Source organism: Coenobita brevimanus, chromosome 83 (genome assembly GCF_032717465.1).
Source record: "Coenobita brevimanus isolate Jiangsu-jjx chromosome 83, ASM3271746v2, whole genome shotgun sequence".
Lineage (NCBI taxonomy): Eukaryota > Metazoa > Arthropoda > Malacostraca > Decapoda > Coenobitidae > Coenobita > Coenobita brevimanus.
The window spans coordinates 13,255,070-13,272,825 of NC_137036.1; the positions used below are offsets into that span (position 1 = coordinate 13,255,070).

A 17,756-nucleotide genomic window follows, 5' to 3' on the forward strand; every position below is an offset into this window, starting at 1 on the left:
TTGAAAAATTGGAGAGAGGTGATTATGTATATTGGTGAATGGAGGTAGAGGAAAGATGCCATCCCAGAAAATGTGATATTAGATGTTATGTGATGATTCCAAGGCTTAGAATTAGTAAGGGAAGTAGCAGAGTATATACATAGGGTTTACAATTAGGAAAGTAGCAAGGGAGATATATAAGGTTTAGAATTAGGGAAGTTAGCAAAGGAGATATCAAGCATGGAGTGGTGTCAAAAGATAGTTTACACAGACACAAGCGTGGATTATTTGTAAACACTGAACCCAAGTATTTTCATAATGTATTCAGAGGAAGCTGCACCAGTCCTTGTTTTAAATACTAGTTTTATATTGTCTCAACACCTGTGAATTAATGAGGCTAACTCTTAAACTGTCATCTCCTCCCCACCAAAACAAGCTCACCACCTTTACATACATGACTCCTCTTTTCCATTTGTTCCTGTCTTCTAGTTATTTAATCATTGTCCTGTGCTTTTTTTCCATCTTATTTATTTGTTCTTTTCTGTGTTATTTGTGACGTCATCCTCAGTTATTCAATCATCGTTCTAGAATTCCTCATCACTGGACATGTTACAAATCGGAACCAATATTCCTTTTGAACTTTAATCATTTTTATAAGTTTTTCTCCCCCTTAACATTCTAAAAGTTTCTCTCTCTCTCTCTCTCTCTCGCTCCAAAGCATTCTGTTTTTTTCCTCAAGCATTCTAATAATGTGTTTTTTCTGGTTTTCTAATATGATTTTTTTTTCTAGCAATCTAATTAGGTGTATTTTTCAGCAGAGGTGGGAGAACGAAGCTACACACCACCGCTACCCACAGATGAGGACATCCATGAGATTGCCCTGGCAGCCAAAGACGACGAGGACTACGAAACGGACGATGATGAGGGCGCCTCCTATGAGTTCCAGGAGCCGGGATCTCTCAAGAGGCGAGTGAAAGGCAGCGGTGGAGGACAGACAAAGAGGCGGCACATGCAGGACTCAACCCATGATGACAAGGACGACACGACAGATGACAACTATGTGGAAGCATCGCTGGACCAGGAATCCATGCTGGCAGAGCTGAACCGGCAGATCGAGGAGCACAAAAAGGAGCTGAGTGAGATGCAGCGAACCATCACCAACGACGAGGATGAGCCGTACAGTCCCTCAGGTTCGCAGACTCCCCCTCTGGCTGGTGATCATCTCAAACTTGACACTTCTAAGATCAATATACCCTCCAACTTGCAAGAAATTTTGGACAATATTAGGCAGAAGGAGGCGGAAATTAAACAGAAAGAACAGGAAATCAAGAGAAGATTAAGTTTGACGTCAGATCCTATTGTAATGACTTATGGTAAATATCAGGATTATGACACTCAGAAGGATACTATCTCTGATCCCATCAAACCAGGTGAGGCTGATGTTGATTTAAGACCTTTATTGAATAGTAAGTCTAATAAAGACATTACAAAAGATGTAGACTTGAGAGTTTTAAAGAGCACGATTGATGAAAAAAGTGTGAGTAAAGTGGAGGAGACTAAAGCGGATGAAGATGTAGACTTGCGAGTGAGAGATCCACGGCTGGCCCGGGCACAGGCCCAGGCACAAGCACAGGCTCAAGCTAAGGTAGAGTCAGAAGCAGATAAGACCCAGACTTTGAGTAAGATGAGTGATCAGGAGCTGCTTGCCAAGGCAGCATTGGAGATGGAAGATGAAAACCTTGTAAAAGAGGCTGGGGCAGAGGTACCGTTCCATCCAGTTCCCGTTCCAGTTCCACCCCCACCCTTCATGCCCCCAGGCTTTATTCATCCCCCTGGCCCCATTATGGTCACAGAGACCTCTTTACCTCCTCCACCCCAGCCTCCACCTTCCATCACCGGACCTCCACCATTTATGAGGCCGCCTTTACCCATGGATATGTTTCCACAACAGATGGGCAGACACTCAGGTCCACCTGGTCCTCCTGGATTAGCTGGTCCTCCTGGCCCACTTGGTCCACACCCTGGTAACCCCGACCATGGTCATCCTGGCTATGGTGTCCCTCATGGTCCTCCACATGGTCCTTCAGGCTATCCTGGTCCACTTGGGCCCATGAGGCACGAGCGGTACCCAGACCACGAGTGGGAGAGAGGGGATAACTTCAGGGCAAGAGGATGGGGGCAGCAGCAGCACAGTAAGGGCAGGGACAGGGAGAGGGACAGAGACAGGAACTGGGGGAGAGACAGGGAGAGAGACCGTGACAGGGACAGAGACCGTAATATGAGGTTAGGGCGGGATAAGGGACATTCCAGGCATAAAGGGAAGAAATATGATGGAAGGAATGGAGGTCACAACAGAAACAGAGACGGTCAGCAACACAGTAAGTTTAGAGATAAGGACAGAAATAGACAAAGGGACAGGGAGAGAGAGCAGCCTTCTGAAGATGCTGACGAATACATCCCAGAGATTGACTACTAATATTACCCAGTTCAATATTGTATTCAGAGGGGCCATACTGCTACTTTAAGAAGGTTTGTAGGTCTGATTTACTTATTACTTTTATGCACAGTATAACACATTCCCTGTCTGTGCATCTTTCAGGTCTGGTAATAAAAGTTTTCCATGTCATTTATACAGAACCCAGGAATGGCACCTCAAGGACACCAATTTACACAATGTGGCAACTGAATACAAAACTAATTTTGCCATTGTATTGAAAGTTTTCCTAAATTTACATATTCAGTTTTAGTTGGTATATAAATTAGTTGAGCTCTTCAGTGTAAGACTACTGCTGAGTTCCACAGTAAAAAAAAATAATTGACACCAAAAATGTTGAGTTTCTCAGTAAAAGAAAACTAGCAATTGAAACTCCAAGTGTTGCAGGCGGGCATTATATGTGGCTGTGCACTAGCTGCATTATTAGTACAATTTTAGTTTGGATCATTTCAATTAGTCTAGGATTTGTCTTTTAGCTACATTATTGAGTTGTACATAGTTCTTTGTCTGCTACAGCCTGCCCACTTGAAGTTTCTGTTGTCATTGATGCATTACTTATTGATGGGTTACTTGTCATTGATGTGTTACTTGTCATTGATGAGTTACTTGTCATTGATGGGTTACTTGTCATTGATGGGTTACTTGTTACTGATGGGTTACTTGTCAATGATGAGTTGTTATTGATGAGTTACTTGTCATTGATGAGTTACTTGTCATTGATGGGTTACTTGTCACTGATGAGTTACTTATTATTGATGAGTAACATGTCATTGATGGGCTATATGTCATTGATGAGTTACTTGTCATTGATGGGTTACTTGTCATTGATGGGTTACTTATCACTGATGAGTTACTTATTATTGATGAGTAACTTGTCATTGATGGGCTATTTGTCATTGATGAGTTACTTGTCATTGATGGGTTACTTGTCATTGATGGGTTACTTATCACTGATGAGTTACTTGTTATTGATGAGTAACTTGTCATTGATGGGCTATTTGTCATTGATGAGTCACACATTATTGATGAATTACTCATTATTAATGAGTTGTTTGTCATTGATGACTTATTATTGGTGAGTTTCTCATTGGTGATGAGTTATGATTGATGAGTTATCATTGAGTTACTTGTCAGTGATGAGTTACTTGTCCATTATTAATGAGTTTCGTGTCATTGATGAGTTACTTGTCATTGATGAGTAGCATCATTGATGAGTTACATGTCATTGATGAGTAGCATCACTGATGAGTTACATGTCATTGATGAGTAGCATCACTGATGAGTTACATGTCATTGATAAGTAGCATCTTGATTTACTTATCATTGATGAGTTACATGTCATTGATGAGTAGCATCACTGTTGAGGTACATGTCATTGATGAGTTACTTGTCATTGATGAGTAGCATCACTGATGAGTTACACATCATTGATGAGTAGCATCACTGATGAGTTACACGTCACTGATGAGTTACATGTCACTGATGAGTAGCATCGTGATTTACTTATCATTGATGAGTGACATCATTGACACCTACTCACACAACACTGATGGTAAGATGCAGTGAGGTATTGTACAAGGCATTGGTGGGGAGGTGCAGTGTTTTTTATGCGGTACCTGTTTTTTAAACCTTTTAAGACATGTATATAAATGTACATAGATAATTATTGAGTCAGCTCCAATGTTGCCAGTTGAAGCAGGAGTGTTGTCTTTGCAAATGTTAGGTAAGTCATGCAGCTTCATCCCAGCAGCATTGTATAAAAGCAGACGCAGTCATTGTTAACTATGTAGAAATCTTTTACATAATGGAAGGTGTGACATTTAAGTTTGTATATATATTAAAGTATATAATATTGTCAGCATAGGAGAGCAGGCATTCTTGTATTTATGCATGCATTTTGTTGTAAAAATATTTTTTAAAAGAGGCAGAATGCCATGTTGTCATTCCTAATAAAAAAAGTATATTTGACTCGTGAATTTCAGTTTTCCAGATAAAACAACAATGCAGAGATATATGCAAAGGAAACATGAGGATGCAGTGCTAATGTACAGCAGTTATAGATAATGGAGTTCTATTTACTTATAACCAGATACCATACTCCCGAAAGGGGTGGCTGTTTGTCCTGAGTTAGTTTCACCGGGAGGGGCACTAACCCTCCACCAACCCACTTGTTGACACGCAGGCAGGGAACACGTATGGGTTGGTTATACGCCTACCACCCACTGCTGTAAATAGTTTCCTGGCTTACAACAGATGTATTCGTAGCTACAATGTGAGTGGAGCAATTTTTTTTGTCAAACAGCAGCTACTGGTAACATTAAAGAGGACAAATATTTTTACTTATAGGGTACAGTGAGTCAAAACCCTCCAAGCAGGAATGGATTCTGGATGGTGAACAAATACTGTATTTCCCTTGTGAAGATTTTGCCTATTAACATTTTCCTATTACTGTACCATGTGTTTGCCTGCCATCTGCCTATGTTATGGTCTATCTATCTATTAATCTATCCACAGCCTGTCTGTAGTAAATACCTAATTGACTGACTATCAAATGTTCACTGTTTTCACATCCACCATATATTTGTAATAATTTTTTTTTGGTAATTCCTTTTGTAGACTATCAATGTTAACAGTTTTTTTGTAACTGTATGGTACCCTATGTAAATTCAGAATACCCATACATGTAAAAAAAATAAAAATAATGAAACACCACAGGAATTATGAATATTTAAATCCCATGAGATATAAAAGGCACAGGCATACCTAGTTCAGAAAAACAACTAAGACAAAAAAATTAAATCACTTAGGATGGATAACAACACAGCCAAGCATCTGTTGAAACACTCAATATTTTTTGTTGCTGTTATTCTTAAGATGAAACCAAGGAAAAACAGATTAAACCAAAAAATATACATATACATCAGATTACTGGCGTCCTTCCTTCATGAAATATCTGTAACAGTTGGCCTTGAACCGCTGAAGGTTGTGAGTTACTGTTGGAATATGTGTAAGGTGTTCTTCCTATCAGCTTTATAATATCAAAATACCTGTTTCTGGATCTGACAGGAAAAAATATCATTGCGGAAAAGACTAGAGAACTTTCAGAATATACAGAATACTGACGGTACAGCTGGCTCTGACACCCCCTATGGGAGAAGAAATTATGGCTGTCAGCTTAATACTACACACTAGAGCACCGGTTTATGGATCTAACTGGGAACAAATGCCAAAATATTAATGAGGAAAGGACCAAAGACCCTTCTGATGTATTCAATATTGACGGTACTGCCTGCTGACCCCCACACCCCCTAAGGCAAAGAGAAATTAACTTAAACTCCATTATTTTCCCCTCAATACCCTTCACAGTAACTCAGCATCGACTCTCCCGTGTAATTTCCATGATGATTTCACCTGGAGTCACTGGCTGGAGGGTATGGAGGAAAAAATTAAAGGAACTGGAGGGAGTGAGACAGACCCACAACATGGCTGGAGGTAAACACAAAAAACTCTTCTGAAAATATATAAACAAAAACCAAATTACAATACGTCATCACCAATAGCCTTTGAAAATAATACAGACGTAGTTAATAAAGGTTTAAACTATCTTTTCTCATCAAAATTAAGTGTTTGGGTTTGAAATTCATAATAGTAAATGCCTATAATTGTTTTGGTAAGAGATTTTTGGAACCATAATGAGAGACTTCTGGAGAGGGCGTCGAAAGAGTTTTAATGATAACTCTTCGTAAGTACACCTTCACAGTACTTACATTACCTCCATGGAATCTATACATGGGGAGAAAATAGCTGGTTAGTCGAAAAAATAGGGAACGAACGTACTAGAGGAATATTTCGGGTCTGAAGGCTGATCCGGACAAGCCCACCTCCTCGGGGTGAAGGAAGGATATTGCTCTTTTACTTATTTTTTCTTATAGTTGGCATGTTTTCATCAGAGGGAACTGGGCCACTCGCTACTTGGATACTAGGTGGTGGTGGAGTAAAAGGAATAATGAGGGTCTTATGGCTAATCCGGACTGGCCCTCCTCGGGGTGAAGGGAGGATATTGCTCTTTAACTTTCATATTTACTCACGTATTTCCTGGAGTTGATTTATTTTCATTGGAGGGAACTGGGCCACTGGTAACTTGAATACCAGGTTATGATAGCATGAAAATATTGAGAGTAAGACTGATCTGGACTAGCGCTTCTTATGGGGTGATGAATAATGCTTGTTACTTATACCTACATCTCTATTAACGATCTTAACTACTTACTTTTTCATCTGAAGGAACTAGGCTAGTCTCATTACTTACATTCTGGGTTGAGATAGCTTAAATTCTGTAACCCTTCTTTCCATCCTTTCTTCCACTCATCCTTCCTTCCCTCCTTCCACATTTCCTTCCTTTACTCACTTCCATACTATTGTTGGTATAATCAGACTTAACTAACTTAACACTGTAATTTAACTAAACCAACCATTTCTAACCTTACCAAATTGACTTTAAGGGTGTATGGGCTTTGGGTGTGAATCAACTTGTAGGTGGTGATCATCATCCACTCACTTGATGTAGTGCTGCCTACTTCTTCCTTCATCTTTATCATTCTTATTTTGTGTCTGCCCTCCTGTCTTCCTGTTTCTTACCATCATCCACTCACTTGATGTAGTGCTGCCTACTTCTTCCTTCACCTTTATCATTTTTTTTCTGTGTTCCCTCCCCTCTTTCTGTTTCTCACCATCATCCACTCACTTGATGTAGTGCTGCCTACTTCATCCTTCATCTTTATCATTAATTTCCTATGTCTGCCCCCCTCTCTTCCTGCTTTGCACCATCATCCACTCACATGATGTAGTCCTACCTACTTTGTCCTTCACCTTTATCATTCATTTTCTGTGTCTTCCCTCCTCTCTTGCAATTTCTACTATCTTACCTGTTACTTTTTAATACTTTTTCCTTTTCAGGTGGCTTTACATTGAGTGACAAGCCTAATGGTTTCCTGTAAGCCAGGAAACCATTTACAGTGCTGGGTGGTAACCATATAACCAAACCATACGTGTCAGCAAGTGGGTTGGCAGAGGGTTAGTGTCCCTCCCCTTAAAATAACTAACTCAAAGACAAATGGCCAACCATTATGGGATTGTGGCATCTGGCTAGACCATAGATTGGTGGATAGAGTAGACAGGTAATCCCCAGTAATGCACAGTCAGTGGTGTCGGCAAATATAACCCTAATGCTCTTAGTATCACATCAGGTATTTCTTAGGATTTGGGATGTCAGAGGTGAATTATACAATTATGAAACAATAGGTTGCTTGCTTAAATCATAAATTGCTTAGTGGAGTGCAGAGTCCTGATTTTTTGACAGTATTGTGATACTAACTCTAACGTATGGAAGTGAAGCTTGGACCTTGTTAGAGGGACACAGGTCAAGAGTGAGAGCAGTGGAAATGAGTTATTTGAGAGGAGCCTGTGGAGTCACATGGAGAGACAGACTGACAAATGAGGATGTGAAGGAGTGTTATGGTGTGGATATGGATGTGATAGGAAGCATTAGGAGAAACACGTTGAGGTGGTTTGGCCATGTGGAGAGGATGGAGAGTGAGAGACTGATAAGGACAGTGTGTGAGTGAGGTGGAGGGGGAGAGAGGGAGGGGGAGGCTAAGGATGAGATGGAGGGATGGTATGGAGGGGTATATGAGAGAGGGGGTGTGAGCTGGGAGCAGGGCAGTGAAATGGCGGGGGACAGGGCGACATGGAGGCGATTTGTTTGTGGCCACCCCTTACAAAATTAAAGCATTTGGCAATAGATAGATAGATAGATAGAAGTTCTCATTGTTGACAGAGAGATAAAGGCCTAAGGGAGGGAGGTGTAGCCATGATGGACCAGGTGCTGCCTAGTGATGCGCTGGAGTGCTCGGTCTGCCTGGAGCAATTTGACGCCACTGCACGAGCACTGCCATGTCAACACACCTTCTGCCGACGCTGCCTTGACGACATCGTACAGACTCACAAGGTAACACTGCCCCAGAATTGAATCAACCACAGTGTCGTTGAATGAAATCTGTTTACATATGGTCATTAAAATCGTAATCATAGGCACTATGGTTTTGTATAATGAAATCTCTGTTTGTGTATCGTGGTCATTGAAGTTCTAATACTGTACAGTAATACATACCTTAGATTTTTTTGTAAATGTGTGTGTGTGTGTGTGTGTGTGTTCTTACCTAATTGTATCTTTACAGGAATGAGTCAAGCTCGTACTGTCCCGTGTCTTAAACCATATTTATCATACATATCCTTAAATTTGTGAATTGTTTTGGCACACACTATTTCATTCGGTAGTGCATTCCATTGCTCTTGCTGATGCTTCTCCATATGTTAAGTAATCATTTATGTCTATTTTCTCCTTCCCTGATATGCACTTATATAGCATTATCATGTCACCTCTTTTCCTTCTGTCATGTAGTGTTGGTAGATTCAGTTTATTTAGTCTTTCTTCGTAGCTTAGGTCCCTTAAGCTTGGTATCCATCTTGTAGCGGCCCTTTGAACTTTTTCAATCTTGTCTATGTGTTTTTTGAGATGAGGACTCCAGAATACTGATGCGTATTCCAGGGTTGGTCTAATGAATGATGTTATTATCCTTCTTAGCATGTGTGTGTGTGTGTGTGTGTGTGTGTGTATGTGTGTGTGATAAATTCCAAGTTTGCGGGAAACAGGACTAAGGTCGTCCCTGAAAAACATTTGAGGGATGAGGGTAAATACTGGTAGGAAATTACATATTTTGGCCAAAACTTTGTATATAAAACTTCACAAACTTTTCCACAGTTTTGGCCAGGTGTCTGTGATGTACCATACTGTACTTAATTCTAGATGTAATTTGGTCTTTTTAATGTAACTGTAAATACTGTATTGGAATGAATTAATGGTACAGAGTGTTCTTGATGAAAACAGTGAATTTTTAGTCATGGCTGTCAATTGTTATGTAGTTATATTGATTTCATGTCAGTGAAGAAAATACTTTGATTTGTATTGACAAGGATAATGGAGTATTGACTTCTTGACTCCAGTGACCCTTTTTTTTCATTTTCAATTTGTTAACTTTGGGGAAACCATTTCTAGTGACAGGATTAGAAATAGCCTCCATTAATCCATACATAACCTTATTTCAGTCCCAAAGCTGAATAAGTTTGTGTAAAGATAGCAAAGACATACATACATACATATACACATCAACCATACAGTAATTGAACTATACAGTTGCACTGAAAGGAGTCAGGGCTAAGACTGTAACTGAAATACATAATCAGACTGAAAGAATCTCAGCTGACAGTGCTAATATGTGCCCCAGGAGTTGCGATGTCCCGAGTGTCGTGTGTTGGTCAACGTGCCGCTGGACGAGTTGCCGCCGAACATCTTACTGATGAGGATCCTGGAGAGCATGAAGGCTGCCCCTCGGCCCCCCCTCACCCAGCCCCCCCGGCCCTCACAGATCACCCCACACCCCGCCCAGCCCCCAGGTAGACCCACCTCTATTGATGGGGCCCCCCTCACCCAGGCCCCTCCCCCTCCCCTATCTGCAGTTCAGTTAGGCCCTTACACTCGACCCTACGGCTGCTTCCCAACTTCCGAGACCATACTGGGGTTCACCGGGGGAGGAGTCGGGCGCGGAACTTCCTACGGATCCGACGTCCTGAGTGGTTATGGTGGATCTCTGAGCCAAGGGAGCCAGGACGCATTGAGTGGCGGTGTGTCGAGTAGCGGGTCGTCCTCCCTGGGTGGGTTCAGTGTGTCCTCTGCACCAGCGCCCTCACCAGCGTCACAGCCACCTCCAGCCCCCTCTCAGCACAGACAGGTACCGTACACGAAAATCATCATCATCGTCATTGTCATCGTGATCATCATCATCGTGATCATCATCATCATCATCTTCTTCATCGTCGTCTTCATCATCATCATCGTCATCACCATCGTCATCATCGTCATCATCATTGTCATCGTCGTCATCATCATTGTCATCTTCATCATCATCATCATCATCATCGTCATCATCATCATCATCATCATCATCATTGTCATCATTGTCGTCTTCATCATCATACAGTCTAGCAGAATGTGGCTCAATAGGGTTTATATTTGAAAAATGGTTAGGATGTATTGTTTGTGCTGCTAAGGTAAGAGTAACTGGTCATTTGTGCTTAATATGTCTGGATATAATAGCCTCCCCCCAGTGTGTATGGCAACTCCTGATGGGGTGAGCACCAGTATTGTGTTATGCCCAATATTCCGTAAATTTACTCTATGTACGATGATATATAATCTGTGGATGACGAAATACAATCAATGCCACCAGCTTGATAGTTCCATTTGTGTCTGAAAATTCACTCACTTTCTCATCCATAAAGTGCAGTGATGTTAGGGTGTTTGTCGTGTTGTATTGTTTATAAAGGCTCCACCATCTTTTCTGCATTGGCCTTGGTCACCTAATGGCAGCTCTCCACTCTGCTTGATCTCTGGCAGCCACCCTATTCAGTCCCTTATCTGTATGACCTCTTCCCAGATCATCTTTAGTCTGCCTCTCGCAACTCCACCCGCAATCTCCACACTTCTCAGTGACTTATTATTTGTACAGTGTATATGTTCTAGGTGCACCACTTTCTCTCCAGTGCTCAGTGTTCAGCTCCCTTTGAGATCTATCTATCTATCTATCTATAGCCCGACGCCCTAATCCCGCAAAGGATGGCCGCAGACAAAACGCCTTCAAGTCGCTCTGTCACCCACCATTTGACTACCCTCCCCCCAACTCACCCCCCCTTCCCTCATATACCTCTCAACTCCATCCCTCCACCTTATCCTCGGTCTACCTCTCCCTCTCCCTCCCTCCACCTCACCTACATACACCCTCTTAGTCAGTCTTTCATTCTCCATTCTCTTCACATGAGATACATATAAGTTTTGTTATTAGTTTTGATATTAATAACTGTTTCTCTTCCACAGACATCCCTCCAGCCGTGTGCAAAAGCCCTGTATAATTATGAGAGAAAAGAGGCAGGGTGAGTACAAGGGCTGGCTCTTTTGTAATTGGAATATCTATCTATCTATTTCCAGGCACCTGTAAAGGGTGGCCACAAACAAAGAGCCTCCATGTTGCCATGTCCCCTACCATTTTGCCACCCTCCTCCTGGCTCACATACCTCTCTTTCATATACCTCTCCACTCCATCCCTCCATCTCATCCTCGGTCTTCACCCCTCCCTCCACCTTGCTGGCACACTCTCCTAGTTAGTCGCTCACCAGAATCCAACTCAGTAATTTTAAAACAAAAGAGTTAATATGAGATGAGTTGATAGTGGACTGTAGGATTAAAGAGATTACCACAAGGAAGGAAAGTTACTGAAGAAGGTAGGGTAGGATTCTGAAATGGGAATAATGTCTGAAAGGCAAGAGGAATGAGAAATAGTACAGTACAGAGGAATTAGTGTTGTGATATAGAGTAATGCAGTACAGTGCAGAGGAGTTAATGTTATGTGATATAATGTAGTACAGCACAGTGGAGTTAATGTTATGTGATATTGTGTAATGTAATACAGTATAGAGGAGTTAATGTTATGTGATATTGTGTAATGTAATACAGTATAGAGGAGTTAATGTTATGTGATATAATGTAGTACAGCACAGTGGAGTTAATGTTGTGTGATTATAAGGTAATGAACTGCAAGATTAAAGATTGTCACAATTGGATACCGAAAGTGAGAAGTGTGAATGTTGGGGGTAGGGTTGTGAGAGGCAGACTGAAAAAGACCTGGGATGAACCTATAGTGTGTGACCTCAGGAATAAGGGACTAAATTGGGACGCTTCCAGAGATGAGCAACGATCTGCCATTAGGTGACCAAGGCCAACGTGTACAAGCATGTTGGAGCCTTTAAAAATAATACGAATGATACCACAAACAAAATTACTGAAGGTAGTGTTTTGAAATGGTGATAATGTATGTTTGTTTTTTTAGCGAATGACGATATAAAGGAGCGTTGTGGTGTGGATGTGGATGTGATAGGAAGCGTTATGAGGAACACACTGAGGTGGTTTGGCCATGTGGAGAGGATGGAGGGTGAAAGACTGACGAAGAGAGTGTATGTGAGTGAGGTGGAGGGGGGAAGAGGGAGGGGGAGGCCGAGGATGAGATGGAGGGATGGGTTGGAAAGGTGTATGAGAGAGGGGGGTGTGAGTTGGGAGCAGGGAAGTGAAATGGCGGGGGACAGGGCGACATGGAGGCGATTTGTTTGTGGCCACCCCAAACGGGATTGAGGCATCTGGCAATAGATAGATAGATAGATAATGTAATGATTTGGAGATAGGAGAAACAGTAAATTCAAAACAGACAATTGATAGATATGTATAAGGAATGTAGAATTATGCGACAGACCAAAAGAGTTCTTATCGTATCAGTTATAAAGGCTCCGACGTGCCCACATATGTCAGCTGTGGTCACCTGATGGCGGTTCTCTTTGCTGCTAAGCCTCTGACATCCTCCCTGTTCAGTCCCTTATCCCTGAGGTCACTATAACCTTGTCCCAGGTCTTTTTTTGGTCTGCCTTTCATGACCCTACCCCTGACATTTGCGCTTCTCACCCTCTGCATCCTGTTGTCATCCTCCGTCCTCTCAGCACGCCCAAAGGAATGCAGAAAGGAGTGTCGTATGAGTAATATTTTGAAAACCACAATAACTGAAGTGGAAAGCATTAACCAAGAATGTATGAGGTGGTGCAGAGGATGCCTTCATGTGGTGGCACTGATATAGCCAGTTGGATCCATTGCCTGGTTATACAGATGTCCCTCAACTCCCTCCCTATCCCCTAAAAGATGAGTGGACTGCAGGAAAAGAGCAGTTTCAGCCTCCAGTCCACTGGTTTTATGTACAGCAACTACTACTACTACTATTACTATTACAACTGCCACCACTACTACTACTACTACTACTACTACTACTACTACTTCTGCTACTACCACCACCACCACTACGACTTACTACTACTATACTAATATGTACTACCTCTACTACTACAACTACTACTAATTTATTTCTGCTACTACTGCTACTACTACTACTACTACTACTACTTCTAAAGCTATATATGTATTGCCTTGTAACAAACTCTGTGTTACGTAGAGACCTGAGCTTCAAGAAAGGGGACATCATCATCTTACGCAAAAAAATCGACAGCAACTGGTACCAGGGACAACTAAACAATCAAATGGGCTACTTTCCAGCCTCCTATGTACAGGTCAGTGAGAGAGAGAGAGAGAGAGAGAGAGAGAGAGAAAGAAAGAGAGAGAGAGAGAGAGAGTATCATTGCACTGAAACGTTTGATAATGTGTTTAGATGTGTGTCATTGGGAAGAGAGAGAGAGAGAGAGAGAGTATCATTGCACTGAAAGGTTTGATAATGTGTTTAGATGTGTGTTACTGGGGAGAGAGAGAGAGAAAGGGAGAGAGAGAGAGAGAGAGAGAGAGAGAGAAAATCATTGCACTGAAAGATATAATAATGTGTTCTGATGTATGTTATTGGGAGGTGTGAGAGTAATGAACTATCCACGTTGGCAGACATTCCATAGAAACCGGAGAGAGAGAGAGAGGGGGGGGGGGGGGGAGTTCCATGGAGCAGCTCAGAATGTGCCAGAATTGAAATGGAGAAATTGAGGGTGACAATAAGGAATTTGAACTTTTGGTGCATTTTGAGTTCTGCCACAGAGTACATTATTCTCTCTCTCTCTCTCTCTCTCTAAAATAGGCTACTTATGAATTGCATATAGAAAGAAAAAAATAATGATATGTGTGTGTGTGTGTGTGTGTGTGTGTGTGTGTGTGTGTGTGTGTGTGGATGGATTTTAAGTTTGAGGGAAAAATAGTAATATATGTGGATTTTTTTCTTTTTCTTTTTTCCCTTCTTGTTTTTTTGAGGAAAGAAAAAATCAAAATCCATATGGATATTTTTTGTAAATGAAAATACATATGGATGGTTTTGTATATAAGAAAGATGTAAGATTTTAAAGCATGAATGATAAATAAACAGTGCCTCCTTTCACTTACTCCTCATTATATCCTGAGTTGAGTATAACAGGGTATTTAGCAAGGGCCTGGGTGGTAGATATATCCAAAATCTTGTATAACGGGTTTTTTTTATAGCGAGGGACGGTATATTCGATAATTTGATATAACGGGACCTGATATAACGAGGGTATACTCTAATCGTATTCTGATGTTTTGCTTTGTCAGGTAATCACAGCATTGCCGAGCCACATCCCCCAGTGCAAAGCTCTTTACGATTTCAAGATGACCAACGATGAGGAGAGAGACTGCCTTACATTCAACAAGGTGAGGATTTGTGTCTGTTGTGTAATCCAGTGTTAAAGTGCGTCTCACACATGTAAGTGGTAAAGAAACGATAAAGTTGGTGGTGGTGGTGGTGGTGGTGATAGTGGTGATGGTGGTAGTGGTAATAATAATAATAATAATAATAATAATTACTGTAATAATAATAATAATAATAATAATAATAATAAGGAGAAGAAACTTTAGAAATATGTTGTTAGTTGTACAGAATTGAAGTGGTGTATTTGTGTGTTATTTGTGTGTTTCCAGGGAGAGATCATCACAGTCCTGCGCCGAGTGGATGAGAATTGGGCCGAGGGTAAGCTTGGGGCTCGTATTGGCATCTTCCCGCTCTCCTTCGTCGACCTTAATGCAGCCGCCAAGACTCTCATGAAGTTCTCACTCAAGTAAGGTCCTTTGATTCATAAGACTGTGGTGATGATGCTTTAAATTTCCCTGCCTAATAGTTTTGTGAAGCTGTATCTGTTATTTTTGTTGCTGTTGGTGTTGCATAATTCCAGTCTCAGGCAGAGCAGACCATCAACCACAGGTAAGCAGCTGGTTCTGTGGGGCCATGCTACAGGTTTAGTACAGTACATACACTTTGTTGGGATCAGGTGCCCCCGTGTGGTAGACAGTGGCTCACCAGGGTCAGACCAGGATCCTTCTCATGGTCAGGTGCAAGGAAATAAGGGGAGGTTTGGCTGTCAGGTGGCCACTGTAGCTGCAGCACCTAGAGCGCACGGCAGCACCTCCTGTAGGCTCCTTCCTGGAATGTGGAAAGTGCCAACACTCTGACATTCAGTGGAACATTGGTGTCAGAGTCACTTTATTTCCTGTGTAGTGGAGTATATTGTAGTAGATGTATTTCAGAGCAGTGTCCTCCTGCCCCTATAATTAGTGTTGGCTTGCAGATGCCTTTGAGTCACTTTCAGTAGGGTGCCTTAACTTTGTGGATGCAGGGAGAATGTAAGTTTTGGCATAATTATAAGTAGGTTTTTGCCTTGTATTGAGATTTCTGACTAACAAAGTGCCAGTGATAGTTTTAAATAATACTTTTAACCAAATTAACATTTGCCACTCCTCACCCTACCCTAGGGTGGGAAAAAAGGTCCAGATGATGATGATGATGATTAACCAAATTTTGGCGCCTGGTGGGTTAGTGGGTAATTAAGGCGCTCCAATCAGATTGAGCCGGTGCAGGTTTATATCCAAGGGGTGGTTGGGGTTTATTGCTCACATAATGCCACTCAGGGATGAGTGAGGCTGGTCACTCTCATCTTAAATGTCAGGACCAACTATCCGAACCATAGGGTTCCTACATTCCTCATGGGGCAACACTGGATTAGATTATGAATGAATGAATGAATTTGCTTTTAAATAGTGGTGTTGATCATCATCCATTCACTTGATATAGTGCTGCCTGCTTCTTTCATCTTTGTCATTCTTAACTCTGTGTGTGCCCTCCGTGCTTCATATTTCTTCCTTTCCTTCATGTCACTTTTTATTACAGTACTCTTCTTGCTACTTGAGGCAGCTCTACACTGAGTGACAAGCCAAATGGTTTTTTGTAACCCAGGAAGCCATTTACAATGCTGGTGGTAGCCATATAACCAAATGAAGGGGTGATGTGGAACCCACTATGGTGCCCCTGTTAACTTGGTGGAGCAACACAAATGTGGTGTCCATCCAGGAACAAAATATCCACACTTTTGTCTGCTCCTCAGTCTTGCAGGGTGCTGTCAACTGCAAGAGATTATCAGTTCACTGCACGGGCAGTTGCATGCCTGTGGTTGATGGGTTTGCATGGCAGGACAGACTGGGGTGTTCAACAACAACAATCCTTAAATAATTTTTATAGGTATAAGAATATGGCATGTTAAAATAAAGGGTGAGTCAAAAATCTGGAAATTTAGGGAAAGGGCTCATCAAAAGGCTGTCTTCATGTGACATTTGTTTCCAAACACTTGACTCATCCTGTACCATATACTGTACTTTGTTGCCATTTATACCATTTTGAGTAGCAGCATCAGTTCAAATCATTATATGCCATATCATTACTAATTGCCATAATCTACTGTATTTCCCTTCCTTTGTCGTCCTGTTCATAAAACTACAGGGATGGTATTCTAATACGGCTAGGAAGATTACTGACACCTCTTCCTTACTGATTTAGTCCTGATTCTGCTCCTTTACTGTATTCTTGTGTGTTATTCATGCAGTCTGTGTTGATATTGAAAAGAGTATTCTAGTATGGTTAGGAAGCTTACTAACACCTCTTCCTCACCATTCTGCATCGTTACTATTTTCTTGTGTGGTTAGGAAGCTTACTAACACCTCTACCTTACTGATTTATTCCTGATTCTGTTCCATTACTATATTCTTGTGTGTTATTCATGCAGTCTATGTCGGTGTTGAAAAAACATAATGAGCAAACCGGGGGATATTAATGAGTAGTTTGGAAAATAAATCATTAAGGAATTGGTGTTAGGGAGACTCCTTACCTGACAAGAATTCAAGCTTAGGACCAAATGCTTACTACATTCTATTCATTTTAACTAGGCGGAGATTTTTTGTCCTTTTAAAGCTTATTTCCTGTAGCTCAGTGGCAGAGTAAGACAATGCTACGGCTCAGCATCAGTTCCATAGCACTTCTTCATGACTAGCATTATATTCTGTTGATGTTCTCCTATTACCACTTGGCATTCAAGATGGAGAGATGGCAATTTTAGGCTTAGTTAAAGTGAACACATTATAGATCTTTATGTCTGTTTAGACCATATAGAAATCCTTATATATTGTGGATTGCAACACATACATGATCCATCTTCCTGTGGATTTTTAAAAAGTTTCCAATTATATGACTTTTGGCACCATAATTGTTTTAAAAGTTCCAGTAATAATATGACTCTACACCATAAC

The 17,756-nt window shown here is 41.4% G+C and overlaps 2 protein-coding genes across 2 annotated transcripts in view; both read left to right on the top strand.

Moving 5' to 3' along the window:
- The window catches only part of pps (protein partner of snf), an 80,115-nt gene extending 74,974 nt beyond the window's left edge, over positions 1 to 5,141 (top strand). Inside the window, exon 25 of the mRNA XM_080280191.1 lies at positions 798 to 5,141. Coding sequence (XP_080136317.1) covers positions 798 to 2,455 — 1,658 coding nt within the window. The 3' untranslated portion in view covers positions 2,456 to 5,141. The remainder of the gene's footprint in view (positions 1 to 797) is intronic.
- A 3,204-nt stretch (positions 5,142 to 8,345) lies between these two features.
- Positions 8,346 to 17,756, top strand: part of POSH (SH3 domain containing ring finger posh) — a 44,397-nt gene continuing 34,986 nt past the window's right edge. The window contains exons 1-6 of the mRNA XM_080280099.1: positions 8,346 to 8,480; positions 9,817 to 10,320; positions 11,463 to 11,518; positions 13,633 to 13,747; positions 14,739 to 14,837; positions 15,105 to 15,241. Coding sequence (XP_080136225.1) covers positions 8,346 to 8,480; positions 9,817 to 10,320; positions 11,463 to 11,518; positions 13,633 to 13,747; positions 14,739 to 14,837; positions 15,105 to 15,241 — 1,046 coding nt within the window. The remainder of the gene's footprint in view (positions 8,481 to 9,816; positions 10,321 to 11,462; positions 11,519 to 13,632; positions 13,748 to 14,738; positions 14,838 to 15,104; positions 15,242 to 17,756) is intronic.